Here is a 17,841-nt window from a genome sequence, read left to right as displayed (position 1 = left end):
GGTTGCAGTGTTCACATAGCGGCGTAACAATGTCCCACAAGCTCTCGGAGACCCAGGGCCCACAGCATTGGAAAGGCATTAGTGTGGGAGATAAGTATTGACATGGATGGATTTAATTTATGTTCTCGATGATTTTACTACCTTTTTATTTTTAAATTAAAATGGTTCCTGTTGTTAGGGCTAGCGGAACGCACTGATTAAATATAGATGTTTTTATTGGTGCGTTCACAGCCCGGGGTCCACCGTGCAGGAGGAACCTGCTGCTAGCAAATGACGGCACTATATGGCGGTTTAAGCGAACTCTGTTACTTCACAGAGTCGCACGGAAACAAGATGCTGTGCCCTGTTAACCCCACAGGAGTTCACAGCTAACTGCCGAGCTGAAGGCAGTCTGTGGTCACGCAAACATACAATCTCCTCACCGGAGGAGCCGGTATTCTAGGGGCTTATTTCAGCCGGGGCCCTAAATCCACACACACAATCTCCTCGTCGGAGGTGCCAGCATTCTAGGGGCTTATTTCAGCCGAGTCCCTGAACACACATAAATGTGACCACACTGGTGCATACACATAACAGATTTGATACTAGCGCATGGCCGTGCGGCCATGCGAGCCTTATATAGCTGCAGCAAGTAAAAGACCTTCCTAGAAGGACCAATGAGAGACTGCCATACCTGAGCATGTGACCCTAGATCTCCACTGAGAGATCTTGCCCTGGGCATGCTCAGTGTGTGCAGAGCAGGACTTAGTCCTAGCACCTACAGGACCTTCCTGAAAGGTCCAATGGACTTAGCTGCAGTATCTGACCATGTGACCCTCGATCCCCACTGAGAGATCTTAATCGGGGCATGCTCAGAACAAGAAAAGCAGGACTTAGTCCCAGAAGCGTCTGCTCGCCGCTGCCCAGCACTGACTTCAATGGCAGAAGCAGGAAAAGCAGCAGTAACTCTTTGTACAGAGTGGGACTGAGCAAGACGCTGGGACCGACGTCTCCGCTGAGCAGGCTCCACTGCGGCAGGAGAAGAATGGGAGACCGCAGCGGAGATGGCCCGAGATTCCCCCTGTGCAGAGGCGGGAACTCGACCCCTAACACCTGTTGCCTTCTTCTTAACCATCGTGCCACCTTATTTCTTTTTTTTTTTTCTTTCATCACGTGATCTCTGCAGACAATGTATGGGCCCAGATGTCTTATGTCGACTCTATCTGTGCGCTTTTTGTACAAATTTTAACACTTCGATTGGTTTAACCTTTATTTCATATGTAAAACCTTAGTTTTGCCCTTTCCTTAACCCTAACATGGGTGTGTCTAAAACTGAAAGCTTGTGATGCCCATTGTGAACAGGGACTGATGTCAGTAACCAGTCATATTCTGCTTAGGAGACAAGGCTACAGTATCTTTCTGTGAGCACTTCTACATGTATGTAGTAGAAAAAAAAGTTATTAAAGAATTATAGAATGTTAGATTTGAAATGGACCTCAATGATCATTGTGTCCAACCCTCTTCTCCATGCAGCACAGGATTCAATAAACCATCTTAGGCTACTTTCACACTAGCGTCGGGAACAACCCGTCGCTGTGCGTCGGGCCGCCGTTCCCGACGCTAGCGTGGTCTCCGCCGCACAACGGGGGCAGCGGATGCATTTTTCCCACGCATCCGCTGCCCCATTGTGATGTGCGGGGAAGTGCGGGGAGGTGGGGGCGGAGTTCCGGGCGCGCATGCGCGGTCGGAAAAAGCGGACCGTCGGGAGCAAAAAACGTTACATGTAACGTTTTTTTCTCCCGACGGTCCGCTACCACACGCCCAAGCGTCGCAAAACGGACGCGACGTTTTGCAATGCGTCGCAAATGCGTCGCTAATGTTAGTCTATGACGAAAAAACGTATCCAGCAAGAACTTTTGCTGGATGCGTATTTTCGGCAAAACTACGCATTTGCGACGTATTGCAGTTAACGCTAGTGTGAAACTAGCCTAAGACAGATGTCTGTCCAGCCTCTGTTTGAAGACTTCCATTGAAAGAGAACTCGCCACCTCTCGTGGCAGCCTGTTCCACTCATTGATCACCCTCACTGTCAAAAAGTTTTTTCTAATATTTAATCTGTATCTTCTCCCTTTCAGTTTCATTCCTTTGCTTCTCGTTTTCATGTAAAAATTAAAATTAGGATGATGCTTCTACACTGTGACATCCCTTTAGATATTTGTAGACAGCAATTAAGTTTCCTCTTAGCCTTTTTTTTTTTTTTTTTTTAAGCAAGCTAAACATTCCAAGATCCTTCATCCCTTTTCTAGTAGGACATACTTTGCAATCCACTCACCCAGTGGTGGGATTCAGCCGGTACGACCCGGTACGGGGCAGCCGTTTACTAAAATTTCTATCTGCCAGCGTTCCGGTAATTGAAAATGGTTACCACGCCCCCGGACCGCCTCCGGACCGCCCCCGGACGGGTTGCTGTGCTGCTGGTGGGGATTGTTCACCCCGGGAGGGTGTAAACTACAATCCCCATAATGCAGTTCGCTCACACCGGAAGCGCCTCTACTGCAGGGCACGGGTAGAGTGGCGGTTAATGTGAGTGGCCGAGATAACTAGTAAACGCAGTGGCATGGTGGGAGGAGACTGGGAGCTATCGGCTGCCATGGTAACAGTGAGACGCCCCGTGCTGTGCAGCAGCTGCGGTTCCGGCCTGAGCGCGGCTTTGTTATGAGTCCCACTCCCAGCAGGAGCCGTGTATGAGGCGGCCCGGCGCTGCGCTATGGTGAGTGAGCCCATCATCGGGGGTCCTCCAGGGTCATGTGACCGGCGCCTGGGATTCACTGCTGACTTCTGTATTTCAGGCTGCCAGGAATAAGGCTGGATTTAAGGGTGAGTGCGCCGCTGTGTACTTGTCACTTAAGGTGCCGTTACACTGAGCAACTTACCAGCGATCGCGACCAGCGACGTGATCGCTGGTAAGTTGCTGTGTGGTCGCTGGGGAGCTGTCACACAGACAGCTCTCTCCAGCGACCAAGCGACTTCGGCATCGCTGAAACTGTCTTCAGCGATGCCGAAGTCCCCATGTAAAAAAAAAAAAAAAAAACATACGCACCGTCGTCCTTCATGTCCCTCGGCGCTTGCCGTACTGACTGTCTCAGCGCCGGCCGGCCGTAACAGCGGTGCCCAGCGGTGAACCGCTGTTACTGCAGGTTCACCGCTGGGCTCTGCTTTACGGCCGGACGGCACTGAGACAGTCAGTACGGCAAGCTCCAGGGGACGTGATGGGCAACAGACGGTGAGTATTTAGTGTTTTTTTTTTTACTTTTACCATGGTATCCATGGTAAATATCGGGTTACTAAGCGCGGCCCTGCACTTAGTAACCCGATGTTTACCATGGATACCAGTGAAGACATCGCTGGATCGGCGTCGCACACGGCGATCCAGCGATGTCAGCGGGAGAGTTGCGACGAAAGAAAGTTCGTCCACTCTCCCTGCAACCAGCGATATCCCAGCAGATCGCTGCTGCGTGCCAAACATAGCGATATCGCTATGCAGGACGCTGCAACGTCACGGATCGCTGGCGATATCGCTGCAACCTCGCCCAGTGTGACGGTACCTTTAGGGATTTGCAATATTTCCTATGAATTATGTGAAGGACTGGTGCAGTAATTATCCAAACATACCTCTCCGGATGTTATAGTCCCCAGCATGAATCTGCCAGGGCATGCTTGGAGTTGTAGTTCTACAACTGGACACTGCATAACTTACAAGGTTTTGTCAAATTTAGCAATTTTCAAACTCAATTTTTGTGCCCTTAAGGCCGGGATCACACACAGGGCCGTATTTGCCACTAGGCACGCGAGGGCACGTGCCTAGGGCGGCGACATTGCGGGGGGGGCGGCACCTGAGCAAGGTTTTTTGGTTTTTTTTAGTCCCGGGTCACAAACGCGACCGACCGCCCCCGCCCGCCTCCGAGTCCCACCCTCCCTCCTTGAAGACGATACTCACCCTGCTCCAGCGATGCCTGGTCTCAGCGTCTGTAGCGCGTCCAGAGTGAGCGGTCACGTGGTACCGCTCATTAAAGGTCATGAATATGCGCATATTCATGACCTTAATCAGCCGTACCACATGACCGCTCACTCAGGAAGAAGGCGCTGCGGCGGGACAGAGCCAGAGGGAGGATGTCGGCACGGTGTGTGGGACAGCTGACAGGTGAGTATGGGGGGCGGAGGGATGAAGGAGGAAGGTAAGCCGCCCGAGCCATGCAAGATGGGAGAAGGAGCGGGGGAGGGGGTGGAGAGATGAGCCATGCATACCGGGGAGTATGAGCCATCAGCCATGCATATGGGGGGGGGGGAATATGAGCCATCAGCCATGCATACAGGGGGGGGGAATTATGAGCCATCAGCCATGCATACAGGGGGGGGGAATTATGAGCCATTAGCCATGCATACAGGGGGGGAGGAATTATGAGCCATGCATACAGGGGGGGGGAATTATGAGCCATTAGCCATGCATACAGGGGGGGAGGAATTATGAGCCATGCATACAGGGGGGGGGGTGGAGAGATGAGCCATGCATACGGGGGGTGGGGGGGTGGAGAGATGAGCCATGCATACAGGGGGGAGGTGGAATATGAGCCATGCATACAGGGGGGAGTGAATATGAGCCATGCATACGGGGGGGGGGAGTATGAGCCATGCATACGGGGGGGGGGGGAGTATGAGCCATGCATACGGGGGGGGGGTCATTATACAGTATGGAGAACTGTGTGTGGCCATTATACAGTATGGAGCATCATGTGTGGCCATTATACAGTATGGAGCATCATGTGTGGCCATTATACAGTATGGAGCATCATGTGGCCGTTATACAGTATGGAGCATCGTGTGGCCGTTATACAGTATGGAGCATCATGTGTGGCCATTATACAGTATGGAGCATCATGTGTGGTCATTATACAGTATTGAGCATCATGTGTGGCCGTTATACAGTATTGAGCATCATGTGTGGCCGTTATACAGTATTGAGCATCATGTGTGGCCATTATACAGTAGGGAGCATCATGTGTGGCCATTATACAGTATGGAGCATCGTGTGGCCGTTATACAGTATGGAGCATCGTGTGGCCGTTATACAGTATGGAGCATCATGTGTGGCCATTATACAGTATGGAGCATCATGTGTGGTCATTATACAGTATTGAGCATCATGTGTGGCCGTTATACAGTATTGAGCATCATGTGTGGCCATTATACAGTATGGAGCATCATGTGTGGCCATTATACAGTATGGAGCATCGTGTGGCCGTTATACAGTATGGTCCATGACTTTAATACCGTATGTCACAACGTATTCTTGTCATTAAGGGAGACAAACTGCTTCCAAAAATATGAATCGTGCCACTGGGCGTGGCTTATTAGTATGGGCGGGGTTACTGAAAATGGGCGTGGCCAAAATTCCGGCCGCCGCGACTTAGAGGACCTGTTGTTAAAAATTTGAATCCCACCCCTGCACTCACCCTGGTAGCTCTTCTCTGTACTTGCTTCAGTCTTTCAGTCTTTTTTAAAAAGTGAGAATTGTGTACAGTATTCCAGATGAGGCCTGACCAAGGGGGGATTATTACTTCACGTGATCTAGACTCTATGCTTCTCTTAATACATCCTAGAACTTTGCCTTTTGTTGCTGTTGAATCCCACTGTTGACTCATGTGCAGTCTGTGATCTATTAATATAACCAGAGTTTTTTCACACGTGCTGTTGCTTGGTTCTATTCCTCCCAGATGTAATTTTCGTTTTTCTTGCCTATTCATTTCTCTTAGTTGCTGCTCATTGTTCTAGCTTATCTAGATATTCTGAATCCTTTGTTTTTTCTTTAGTTTTAGCTATCCCTTCTAGCTTTGCATTGTCTGCAAATTTGATTAGTTTACCTTCTGTTCCCTTATCTAGATCATTTATAAAAATGTTGAACAACACCTGGGGCCAGGACAGAGCCTTGTGGTACCCCACTTGAAACAATCTTGCAATTGGATGTGCAACCATTTATTACCATTTTTTTGAGTACGATCACTGAGCCAGTTCTGAATCCACCTAACTGTAGCCTTGTCAATCCCATACATGGTCATTTACATGAAGTCAAGATATACTATATCTGCCGCATTTCCCTGATCCACCCAGTCAGTGATTCCATCATAGAAGGAATTTAGATTAGTCTGACTCTGGTTAATTACTGTATTCTTACCAATACTTGCATACATGCTGTTTAATAATTTGTTCAAAGATCTTTCCTGGTATAGAAGTAAGTAAGGTTCCCTGGCCTGTAATTTCCTGGCTCCATCTTGTTTCCTTTTTTGAAGATAGGAACAACATTTGTCCTTCTCCAATCTTCTGGGATTTCACCTGTTCTCCAGGATTTTCAAATATTCTGAATAGTGGTTCTGTAATTTCATCTAACTCTGTCAGTACCCTATGATGTAATTCATCTGGACCAGGAGATTTAAATGAATTTAAATTAGCTAAGTGTTCCCTCACCATCTCCCTGTTTATGGCTAGTGTGGATTCTTTTATTCGTTCGATGGCACCGTGAAGATCAGTTGATGTTACAATTGCTTTCGTAGAGAACACAGATGCAAAATAGGAATTTAAAAGTTCGGCCTTCTCCACGTCATTTTTGACCACTTCACCCTTTTCGTCCTATAAAAATCCGATTGCATCTTTGACTTTTTCTTTTGACATACCCCCCAAATCCTTTCTTATTGCTTTTGGTCTCCCTTGCAAGCCTCGCTTCAGTACTGGCTTTAGCTCTTCTAAAGCTTGCCCTGCATTCCCTGCAGACAGCATTATATTCTTCTTTAGGTATGCTCTTTCAATTTAATACACATTTTCTGATAAGCCTCCTCACAATGCCATGCCAGGCATGTCGCTGTCCACAAGGAGAAATGTTACCCCTTAACAAATACCTCAAAAATACCGGAATACTCTCTATTGTAAGTCAGTGAGATCCATAAGGATTGGTATAAAAGTGATCTGTCTAAGATGACATTGATCCATTGTGAACAGGGCCAGCGTCAGCACCCGGCGTACCCGGGCAAGTGCCGGGGCCCTGGCGAGACGGGGGGCCCATTTACGGTGCACAGCTGCAGCCGAAATACTCACCCTCTGGGAGTCGGGACCGTCCGTCACCATGGATACGCTGCAGCCAGTGTCACTTCCGGGCCGGGCCTGCTGCTGGGAGACAGCTGCACCTGCAAATACAATACTCACCAGTCACCGCCGGCGCCGCCATCAACATGGATGCTAGTCACTTCCGGGCCGGCGGTGAGAAGAGATCCGGCTGCTGTCATCCAAGCATCCACCTTCCAGGACAGGTCCAGGCGTCCAGCGGCAGCACAGGCACAGTGGCAAGCAGAAAGAGGAGCAGGCAGGAGCAGCAGTCAGGTGCACAGACGGTGCACCTGGTCCCAGGCTGTGTCCACACAACGGAAGCAACGGCGAGTGAGTCTTCCTCCAAGTTCCTGGACCTGGTCCCAACGCATTGCGGGGGCGGGCGGGCGGGGGGATCGTAATTGCAGCCTGCTGTGAGCCAAGCCTGGTTGACTAGTCCTAGACTGTCTGTCTAAATGGCTGGCAGTCTGTGCTACATACTGCGTGGGCTGTGTGTGTTATGTACGGTGTGGGCTGTGTGTGTTATATACAGTGTGGGCTGTTATATACGGCGTGGGTTGTGTGTGTTATAAACTGCGTGGGCTGTGTGTGTTATATACGGCGTGGGCTGTTATATACGGCGTGGGCTGTTATATACGGCGTGGGCTGTTATATACGGCGTGGGTTGTGTTATATACTGCGTGGGCTGTTATATGCTTCGTGGCTGTGTTATTTACTACATGGCTGTTCTATATACTACGTGGGCTGTGCTATATACTATATGGGCTGTTATATGCTACGTGGGCTGTGCTGTATTATACTACATGGCTGTTCTATATACTACGTGGGCCGTGTTATATACTACATGGCTGTGTTATATGCTACGTGGCTTTGCTATATACTACATAGCTGTGTATATATGTAATCATGAATCGTGGTATGTGTTAAAGGGGGGGCCCACTGAGATTCTTTCGCCCGAGGCCCTCAAAAACCTGGAGCCGGCCCTGATTGTGAACATGTTATGACGCCAGAGCCTGACATTGATGGTCACTTTTTGTTAGCTAGATGCATTTATTCATTTACATCTTTTTCCCTTTATACAGATTCCTTACCGCAGTCAGTAGTCCTGGATTTTACCCATGTAAATGTACTGGATTATACGGTCGTGATGGGTCTACGTGAACTACAACAGGAGTTCCAGTCTCAAGAGAGACCTCTGCTATATTCAGGATTGCAGGTATTTGTAGTGCACCGAAGAAGTTTATTTTTTATTAATAGTTTCAGTATAACTTTGATTATAGTTCTTAGATTTTCCTTTTCTGCCTTGTAGCCTGATATCCTTCAAATCTTATTGGCAGCAAGCTTGAAAGATTTTCAACATCCGCAGGGCATGACCGCAGGTAATGTTTGCTGTAAAGAATGTACTAGAGCCCCGCACTCCTCATTAGCTTCTTGAGATGTTCAGTCATTTTCCTTTTCTTTGGATGGGCTTGGGCACCCGATATCCTTGGATCTGATTTTTTTTTTTACAGAATAGTTCTCTTTAGTTAGGAAAACACCTTTATTGGTTTTCTATCATGATATATAAGGGCATATGTACATCACAAAGCGATTACCCCCTTCATCCATTGGTCAGGCCCTCTCAATTAAATGACTGGTTATTTATTTGAAAAGCCAAGAGGCACGTGTTGGACAAGGATGTCCCTGTCCCTGATCACTGGGCTGGTTTCAGCTTAAAAAAGGGTTGTCTTATTCAGATCTTTATTCTGTGGATCATATGGGACCATATTATGCTCAAAAATATAATAATAAACTTAAGGGCTATATTCTGCAACTCACAGGCATTTGATAGCGCACTGGGGTTGAGTCATCAAGCAGTTTTTACCAGAATGCTGGAGCAAAATTGCTTGAAATGTTGCAAATAAGTATGGTGTGGCCAAGTGCATCCAACAAATTCATCATAATTTATTCCATTGTTTTCCTGGTGACACATGACAGTTAGAAGATACACCAGATTCATTAAAAAGGCGCATGCTTCTATAACAAATTTGGCACATCTTACTCTAGGGCTACCTTCATTAAGACTTGCACACAAAATGCCCGTCTTAAAGAATCGGGGTCATTACGATTAGGTTCATATTTTTGTCCGTAAGGAAAATTACTGAACAACTATGGCTTTCATGGACGGTGAAGCTACATTGCAGAGAAAAGCTGCCATACTTACTAGTACCAGATCACAATACTAATGTACCAAAGGATGCAGCAGACCCCATGATAAAGGGTGAAGCTAGCAAAGGTGCAAAATACTGATGAACAACCACAGACATCAGTTATTGAGGGATTAGGAACGCCAGTGGTTGGAGGAATTGGGGTCTGTCCCTTTGGTGTGCACTTAATACTCTAATGCTCGATACCTTACCTAATCTAATAGTATGGCTGTAAACTGCATGGTGCACTACACGTATCTGTCTGACCGGCACTTTATGCAAACGTTATCCACGTACGTGCATTTATAATACTAGGCAATTCCCCCATAGATGGTAGGGGTGTGGGGTCTGCAGCATCCTGTAGTGTATTGTGACCTGATATTGCTAAATGTAACTGCTTTATTTTGTGATTTATTTATTTTTTTAATTTTGTAATTTTTAAGTGACTTGCTTTCATGGGAGGTTGGTTGGAAATGGCAGCACAACTTAATGGGGTTGTAAACTACTTTGATGACATACCTTAAGAATAGGCCTTTGACATCTAACACCATCACCATTCGGTTGTTTTCAGCACTGACGGTGGCCAGATCTACTTAGTGTTGGATCTGTGCATTTCTGGCTTCATACACTAGAGATCGAGGCTCATCCGATCCTATTGAAGTGAATTAAAAGGTGACCTGCAAGGATGGCCACTACGTAGTGTATGGAGCTTTGCTCTTCTGGCTCTGTACGCTGTGTACCTCTGGTGTGGCAAACAGCTAATCGGTGAGTTTTCCAGGTGTCGGACACCAACCAGTATCCTATGGATAGATTATCACTACCTAATTAGTGGACTATACCTTCTATGTTTGAAAATTTAGCTGAGCTAAGCACAAGTTCTGGAACAATATCCTTTGGACCGAGGTGATGTTCAGTTATTGCACAGCTTATCACCACAAACCTCTCTTACCAACTGTAAAGCATGGTGGTGGATGACTCATTTAGGCCTGTTTTGCTGCTAAATGACCTATGCAATCAATACAAAATGATGAATGCCACTTTCAAATTAGCATATTCTTGAGGAAATACCAGAGCATTTCTCCAGCAAATTATACAGGGCTGAAATTGGGTCTTGCAGCAGAATAATGATCTCAGACGTAGCGTCAAATTCATATCCGAAGTGCTGAAGAAAGAAAATCCAAGTTTTGGCATGACCACATCAAAATCCAGATCTCAAGCCCACGGGCTCTTTCCAAAGCAATGTGTGAGACTGATGAAATAGATGGGGAGCACACAGTTGGTTAGGCTCTACTAAAAAAGATCATAGAGCTGAAGGGTGTGCTTTCTTATTCCATGACTGTAGGTAGCAGGCCTTGCAGCAGTGCATTAGGATATAAGTAAACCTTTAGTAACTTCACACTGATCCCACTGGATATATATGTCAAAGCTCCTGCAATCTGATTGAGGGATATTTATGTGATCTTTTCACATCTAATGACCAAGCGAACATAAGAAGCCTCGGCATGTTACCCTTACATGTCAGTGATTTTGTGGATTTAATATTTGCCCATGCAGACACTAAAAGAGCATTTAGTAACCGTTGTACAACAAGAGACCAGCCTTTGCTGTGGAACGCTCGCTCTGTCTGTAACAAGCTTCCCTACATCCATGATCTTTTTGTTACTACCAAACTTTCCTTCCTCGCCATCACCGAAACCTGGCTCACCCCTTCTGACACAGCCTCCCCTGCTGCACTCTCTTACGGTGGCTTCCACCTTTCTCACACACCCCGCCCCAGCAGCAAGCATGGTGGAGGAGTTGGTTTTCTCCTGTCAGATAACTGCTCCTTCACCCCAATCCAACTGCCACCCCCTGTTACCCTCCCTTCCTTTGAGGTGCACTCTGTGCGCATCTACTCCCCCTCCAACCTCCAACTGGCTGCCATTTACCGCCCCCCAGGGCCAGCCACCACCTTCTTTGACCACTTCACCACCTGGCTACTTCATTTCCTTTCTGCGGACATCCCCACTATCATCATGGGCGATTTCAACATCCTCATTGACACTTCCCTCTCAGCTGGCACTAAACTTCTATCTCTCACTTCCTCCTTCGGCCTCACTCAATGGTCTTCAGCAGCCACTCACAAAGATGGTCACACACTGGACCTCATCTTCACCCGCCTCTGCTCCCTATCTAACCTCTCTAACTCACCTCTTCCTCTCTCTGACCACAACCTTCTCACATTCTCATCTCTCTCCACTCCAGGTCTACATTCCCCACCCCACAAACTTTCACACCCTCGCAGAAATCTTAAACATCTTGACCTACATTCATTCTCTGAATCCCTCTTCCCTCTTACAGACATAAGTTCCATACACAATGCGGATGCCGCTGCCGCTCTATATAACACCACAATAGCTATAGCTTTGGAATCTGCTGCCCCACTTACACATACCAAAGCTCGCAAAATCAACAGACAGCCCTGGCACACCAGCCTGACCAAAGAACTGAGGCGAGCTTCCAGGGCTGCTGAGCGCAGATGGAAAAGATCCCACTCCAACGAGCACTTCATCGCATTCAAACAGTCCCTCACTACTTTCAAGACCACACTCGCCACAGCTAAACAAACCTACTTCTCATCTCTCATATCCTCCCTGTCTCACAACCCTAAACAGTTATTCAACACCTTCATTTCTCTCCTCCGTCCCCCAGCACCTCCTCCCTCCCCACTTATCTCCGCTGAAGACTTTGCCTCATTCTTCAAGCAGAAGATTGATAGCATCAGAGACAGTTTTGGTCAACAAGCCCCAGAGCCCTTCCTCCCGACTTCCCTGCCCTCCACCTCCAAAACCAACTTCTCCACCATTACAGAAGATCAACTCTCCACTCTACTCTCAAGATCGCATCTCACCACCTGTGCACTTGACCCGCTCCCATCCCACCTCATCCCAAACCTCACCACAGTCTTCATCCCAACCCTAACCCATCTCTTCAACCTATCACTAACAACTGGTGTTTTCCCCTCAAGCTTTAAACATGCCTCCATCACACCTATCCTCAAAAAGCCCTCTCTTGACCCATCCTCTGTATCTAGCTATCGCCCTATATCACTTCTCCCTTATGCCTCCAAACAACTGGAACAACACGTCTACCTTGAACTGTCCTCCCATCTCTCTTCTTGCCCCCTCTTTGACCGCTTACAATCTGGCTTCCGGTCACACCATTCCACTGAAACTGCCCTAAGGTCACCAACGACCTCTTAACCGCCAAGAGCAAGCGACACTACTCTGTCCTCCTCCTCCTCGACCTGTCGGCTGCCTTTGACACAGTGGACCATTCCCTATTATTACAGACCCTCTCATCCCTTGGCATCACAGACTTGGCCCTATCCTGGATCTCATCATACCTAACAGACCGGACATTCAGCGTCTCCCACTCACACACCACCTCCTCACCTCGCCCCCTGTCTGTTCAGTCCTTGGGCCCCTGCTCTTCTCCATTTACACCTTTGGCCTGGGACAGCTCATAGAATCTCATGGCTTTCAGTTTCACCTCTATGCTGATGACACACAGATCTACATCTCTGGACCAGATATCACCTCCCTACTAACCGGAATCCCTCAATGTCTGTCCACTATTTCATCCTTCTTCTCCGCTAGATTTCTGAAACTTAACATGGACAAAGCAGAATTCATCATCTTTCCCCCATCTCACACGACCCCCCCAACGAACCTATCCATTACAGTAAATGGCTGCCCACTCTCCCCAGTCCCACAAGCTCGCTGCCTCGGGGTAATCCTTGATGCTGATCTCTCCTTCAAACCACATATCCAAGCCCTTTCCACTTCCTGCCGACTTCAACTCAAAAATATTTCACGAATCCGTTCATTCCTCATCCAAGAATCTGCAAAAACCCTAGTCCATGCCCTCATAATTTCTCGCCTTGACTACTGCAACCTCCTGCTCTGTGGCCTCCCCTCTAACACTCTCGCACCCCTCCAATCTATTCTAAACTCTGCTGCCCGACTAATCCACCTGTCCCCCCGCTATTCCCCTGCCTCTCCCCTCTGTCAATCCCTTCACTGGCTCCCCATTGCCCAGAAACTCCAGTACAAAACCCTAACCATGACATACAAAGCCATCCACAACCTGTCTCCTCCATACATCTGTGACCTCATCTCCCGGTACTTACCTACACGCAACCTCCGATCCTCACAAGATCTCCTTCTCTACTCCCCTCTTATCTCCTCTTCCCACAATCGTATACAAGATTTCTCTCACGTATCACCCCTACTCTGGAACCCTCTACCACAACACATCAGACTCTCGCCTACCATCGAAATCTTCAAAAAGAACCTGAAGACCCACCTCTTCCGACAAGCCTACAACCTACAATAACCACCGATCAACCAAACCGCTGCATGACCAGCTCTATCCTCACCTACTGTATTCTCACCCATCCCTTGTAGATTGTGAGCCTTCGCAGGCAGGGTCCTCACTCCTCCTGTACCAGTTATGACTTGTATTGTTTAAGATTATTGTACTTGTTTTTATTATGTATACCCCTCCTCACATGTAAAGCGCCATGGAATAAATGGCGCTATAACAATAAATAATAATAATAAGTTTATTTTGCCACTTCCTCTTCCAAACACTATGTCGAACATGTTTCAGAAGGAGAGTTTATTCTCCTTTCATCCTCTGCTCAGTAATATCCATACACTGCATTCACATAATCTATGAACAGGACTTCTCTGGTCTACAAGTCGGTGTTGAAAGGCAGAAAGTCCCTAACACAGGTTGTTTGAATGCAATGTAGGGCTTTTGCTGAGCAGCAGTTGAAAGGAGCTTCTAAAGGAGCTTGAACTGGAAACTTCAGCAAACTACATGAGAGGGAAAATAAGGTCATATTACACCCCACCTCCCTCCAAAAACATGTATTTACTCCTTAGGTGACCTAACCAGTATCTCTTCTACCAATTGTAAGTATTAACATTGGGTTCTGGCTACATTAAGACAGAATACTTCTAAGGACATTACAAGTTCAAAGTACAAACATTATTGCTGCGTCTGGTTAATCCCTTCATGACCCAGCCTGTTTTGACCTTAATGACCTGGCCATTTTTTGCAATTCTGACCAGTGTCACTTTATGAGGTAATAACTCGGGAACGCTTCAACAGATCCTAGCGATTCTGAGATTGTTTTTTTTGTGACATATCGGGCTTCATGTTAGTGGTAAATTTAGGTCGATAATTTTGTGTTTATTTGTGAAAAAATTGGAAATTTGGCGAAAATTTTGCAATTTTGAATTTTTATGCTGTTAAACCAGAGAGTTATGTGTCACAAAATAGTTAATAAATAACATTTCCCACATGTCTACTTTACATCAGCACAATTTTGGAAACAACATTTTTTTTTTGTTACAAAGCTATAAGGGTTAAAGGTTGATCAGCGATTTCTCATTTTTACAACAAAATTTACAAAACCTTTTTTTAGGGACCACCTCACATTTGAAGTCAGTTTGAGGGGTCTATATGGCTAAAAATACCCAAAAGTGACACCATTCTAAAAACTGCACCCCTTAAGGTGCTCAAAACCGCATTCAAGAAGTTTATTAACCCTTCAGGTGTTTCACAGCAGCAGAAGCAACATGGAAGAAAAAAATGTACATTTAACTCTTTAGTCACAAAAATGATCTTTTAGCAACAATTTTTTATTTTCCCAAGTGTAAAAGGAGAAAGTGGACCCCAAAAATTGTTGTCCAATTTGTCCTGAGTATGCTGAAATCCCATATGTGGGGGGGGGGGGAACCATTGTTAGGGTGCACGGCAAGGCTCGAAAGAGAAGGAGCACCATTTAACTTTTTGAATGGAAAATAAGCTCCAATCGTTAGCGGACACCATGTCGCGTTTGGAGAGCCCCTGTGTGCCTAAACATTGGAGCTCCCCCACAAGTGACCCCATTTTGGAAACTAGACATCCCAAGGAACTAATCTAGATGTGTGGTGAGCACTTTCAACCTACAAGTGCGTCATAGAAGTTTATAACGCTGAGCCGTGAAAATAAAAAAATCTTTTTTTTTTTTTTTCAACAAAAATTATTTTTTAGCCCGCAATTTTTTATTTTCACAAGGGTAACAGGAGAAATTGGACCCAAAAGTTGTTGTCCAGTTTGTCCTGAGTAAGATGGTACCCCACATGTGGGGGGGGACCACTGTTTGGGCACACGTCGGGGCTCGGAAGGGAAGTAGTGATGTTTTGGAATGCAGACTTTGATAGAATGGTCTGCGGGCATCATGTTACGTTTGCAGAGCCCCTGATGTGCCTAAACAGTAGAAACTTGCCAAAAGTGACCCCATTTTGGAAACTAGACCCCCCCAAATAACTTATTTAGATGTGTGGTGAGCACTTTTTACCCCCAAGTGCTTCACAGAAGTTAATAACGCAGAGCCGTGAAAATTTTAAAAATTTTTCCTCAAAAATGATTTTTTAGCCCGCATGTGTGGGGGTAAACCACTGTTTGGGCACACGTCGGGGCTTGGAATGCAGACTTTGATGGAATGGTTTGCGGGCATCATGTCGCGTTTGGAGACCCCCTGATGTGCCTAAACAGTGGAAACCCCCCGATTCTAACTCCAACCCTAACCAAAACACACCCCTAACCCCAACACACCCCTAATCCTAACACTACCCCTAATCCTAACCCTACCCCTAATCCCAACCCTAATCCTAACCCTACCCCCAACCCTACCGCTAATCCCAACCCTAACCCTACCCCTAATCCCCACTCCTAACCCTACCCCTAATCCCAACCCTACCCCTAATTCCAACCCTACCCCTACTTTTAGCCCCAACCCTAACCCTAATGGGAAAACTGGTGCAGGGGGGAGATCAGCATCGCAGGGGGGAGGATCAGCAGGGCAGGGGGGAGATCAGCATCACAGGGGGGATCAGTGGGGCATGGGGGAGATCAGCGTCGCAGGGAGATCAGCGCAGCAGGGGGGAGATCACCGGGGGCAGGAGGGGCTGAGGATATGCAGGAGGAGACGGAGCGGCGGCAACAGCAGCAGTGATAAGAGGGTGATCACTGGCACAGGGGGGAGGGAGCGGAGGATGGGGGCATGGAATTGGATGGCAGGGGGAGCAGAGGGGAGTACCTGGTGGCGGTGATGACAACGGCAATCGAGGTGAGTATGTGGCAGGGCAGCATGCAGGCACCTCGCTGTTCAGCTTCCACAGACACCATGAACCTGGACAGCGAGGCAGCCATCGTTCACTTCGCCCCTCCACATCTGAATGGAGAGATAGCGTCACATGGATGCTAGCTCCGATCAGATCTGGGGATGGTGACAAAAAGGGTCACCAGAGCAATCGTAGCCAAGGGGGGGGCAAAGCTACCGCTCCTGGTTTAAAGTACAAGTCCCCCTGTTCCTGCAGGTGGGGTGAAATTTGAGTTAACCAAATTTCACCTGATCTGCAGGAATGCGGTCATTCTGTGACACAGCATATGCGTCACAGGTCGAATTGGCACCGACTTTCATGACGCATACGCTGTGTCACAGGTCGGGAAGGGGTTAGCTATCTACTGGCATCTAGTCCATGTTTGCAAAGTACATACAATGATCAAGGTTGGAAATACATAGCAAAAAAAAAACATTATAGGAAGAACCTGGGTAACTGAGAAACGTTTTTTTTTTGCATTTTGTTTTTATAAGCACTGCATTTAAAAGTATAAATAAATGGATTATTACTAGTGATGAGCGAATATACTCGTTGCTCTGGTGGTCTCCGAGTATTTGTTAGTGTTCGGAGAATTATTTTTCCGTGCCTCAGCTGCATGACTTACAGCTACTAGCCAGCTTGATTACGTGTGGGGATTCCCTAGCAACCAGGCCACCCCCACATGTACTCAGGCTGGCTAATAGCTGTAAATCATGCAGCTGAATAAAAAAAAAACTAAATCTCCGAACACTAACAAATCCTTGGAGATCACACAAGCGTGCTCTGGGGAAACCCAAGCAACGAGTGTACTCGCTCATCACTAATATTACTTGTTCTGCATGATTATTTATCTTTTTGACACTCCGTCTGTGCACATGTTAATAATCCACAATTACATCTTTTATTAACACCAAGTTCTGCAGATCATGTTTATTTGTCTTGCATTCACAGAATATGATATATACGACGATGAAAGCATAGAGCCCTTACTCAACAATGCTTCCTAAGTTTCATCCGAGGTGAGAAAGTCCTAACAAGTGTTTCCCTGGTCATGACGGAAGTGGAGTACACAGTTCGGGGTCTTAATCCAATGTCACTTGGTTATGGAAATTCCTTTCCATCCCGTTGAGCTGAAGTATTGAAGAAATGTTTGGGAAAAAAAGAACAAACGCGGACTGCAGTGAAATGATTGGTGGCCACATGAATGACTTTCTACAGAACTGGGTTCTGAAAAACACAAAGAACGTTATACAGCCTGATAACTATGTAAATACAGAAATGTGCCATATTGAAAAATTGTCTTAAAGTCTTGATTTTGTCACTTT

At 46.9% G+C, this 17,841-nt stretch overlaps 2 protein-coding genes across 8 annotated transcripts in view; one reads left to right on the top strand and one right to left on the bottom strand.

Annotated features, from left to right (window-relative positions):
• Positions 1 to 2,323: 2,323 nt before the first annotated feature.
• On the top strand, positions 2,324 to 17,604 carry LOC143765180 (sodium-independent sulfate anion transporter-like). Of its 3 annotated transcripts, XR_013213334.1 has the most exons (6): positions 2,324 to 2,749; positions 2,829 to 2,856; positions 8,214 to 8,347; positions 8,441 to 8,510; positions 9,889 to 10,082; positions 17,468 to 17,572. XR_013213334.1 is itself a non-coding variant. In XM_077251602.1 (5 exons), exons 1-5 carry the CDS (start codon positions 2,747 to 2,749, stop codon positions 17,521 to 17,523), a joined length of 291 nt encoding a protein of 96 aa, XP_077107717.1. In that variant the 5' UTR covers positions 2,324 to 2,746; the 3' UTR covers positions 17,524 to 17,604. The 3 variants fall into 3 exon arrangements, 1 of the variants encoding a protein (XP_077107717.1); XM_077251602.1 differs by lacking the exon at positions 9,889 to 10,082 and having other exon boundaries at positions 17,468 to 17,604; XR_013213335.1 differs by lacking the exons at positions 2,829 to 2,856; positions 9,889 to 10,082 and having other exon boundaries at positions 17,468 to 17,604.
• The window catches only part of LOC143765179 (uncharacterized), an 87,332-nt gene continuing 86,913 nt past the window's right edge, over positions 17,423 to 17,841 (bottom strand). For 3 of the 5 annotated variants that reach the window (XR_013213331.1, XR_013213333.1, XM_077251599.1), the window contains one exon: positions 17,423 to 17,646. Coding sequence is in view for 1 of the 5 variants with exons in the window: in XM_077251599.1 (XP_077107714.1) it covers positions 17,599 to 17,646 (48 nt within the window). In the remaining 4 variants the exon portion in view is untranslated. Of the gene's footprint in view, positions 17,744 to 17,841 lie in introns of all 5 variants that reach the window. The other 2 variants (XR_013213330.1, XR_013213332.1) reach the window with 1 other exon arrangement.

Source organism: Ranitomeya variabilis, chromosome 4 (genome assembly GCF_051348905.1).
Source record: "Ranitomeya variabilis isolate aRanVar5 chromosome 4, aRanVar5.hap1, whole genome shotgun sequence".
NCBI lineage: Eukaryota > Metazoa > Chordata > Amphibia > Anura > Dendrobatidae > Ranitomeya > Ranitomeya variabilis.
This window is presented reverse-complemented; position numbering and strand designations above follow the sequence as displayed.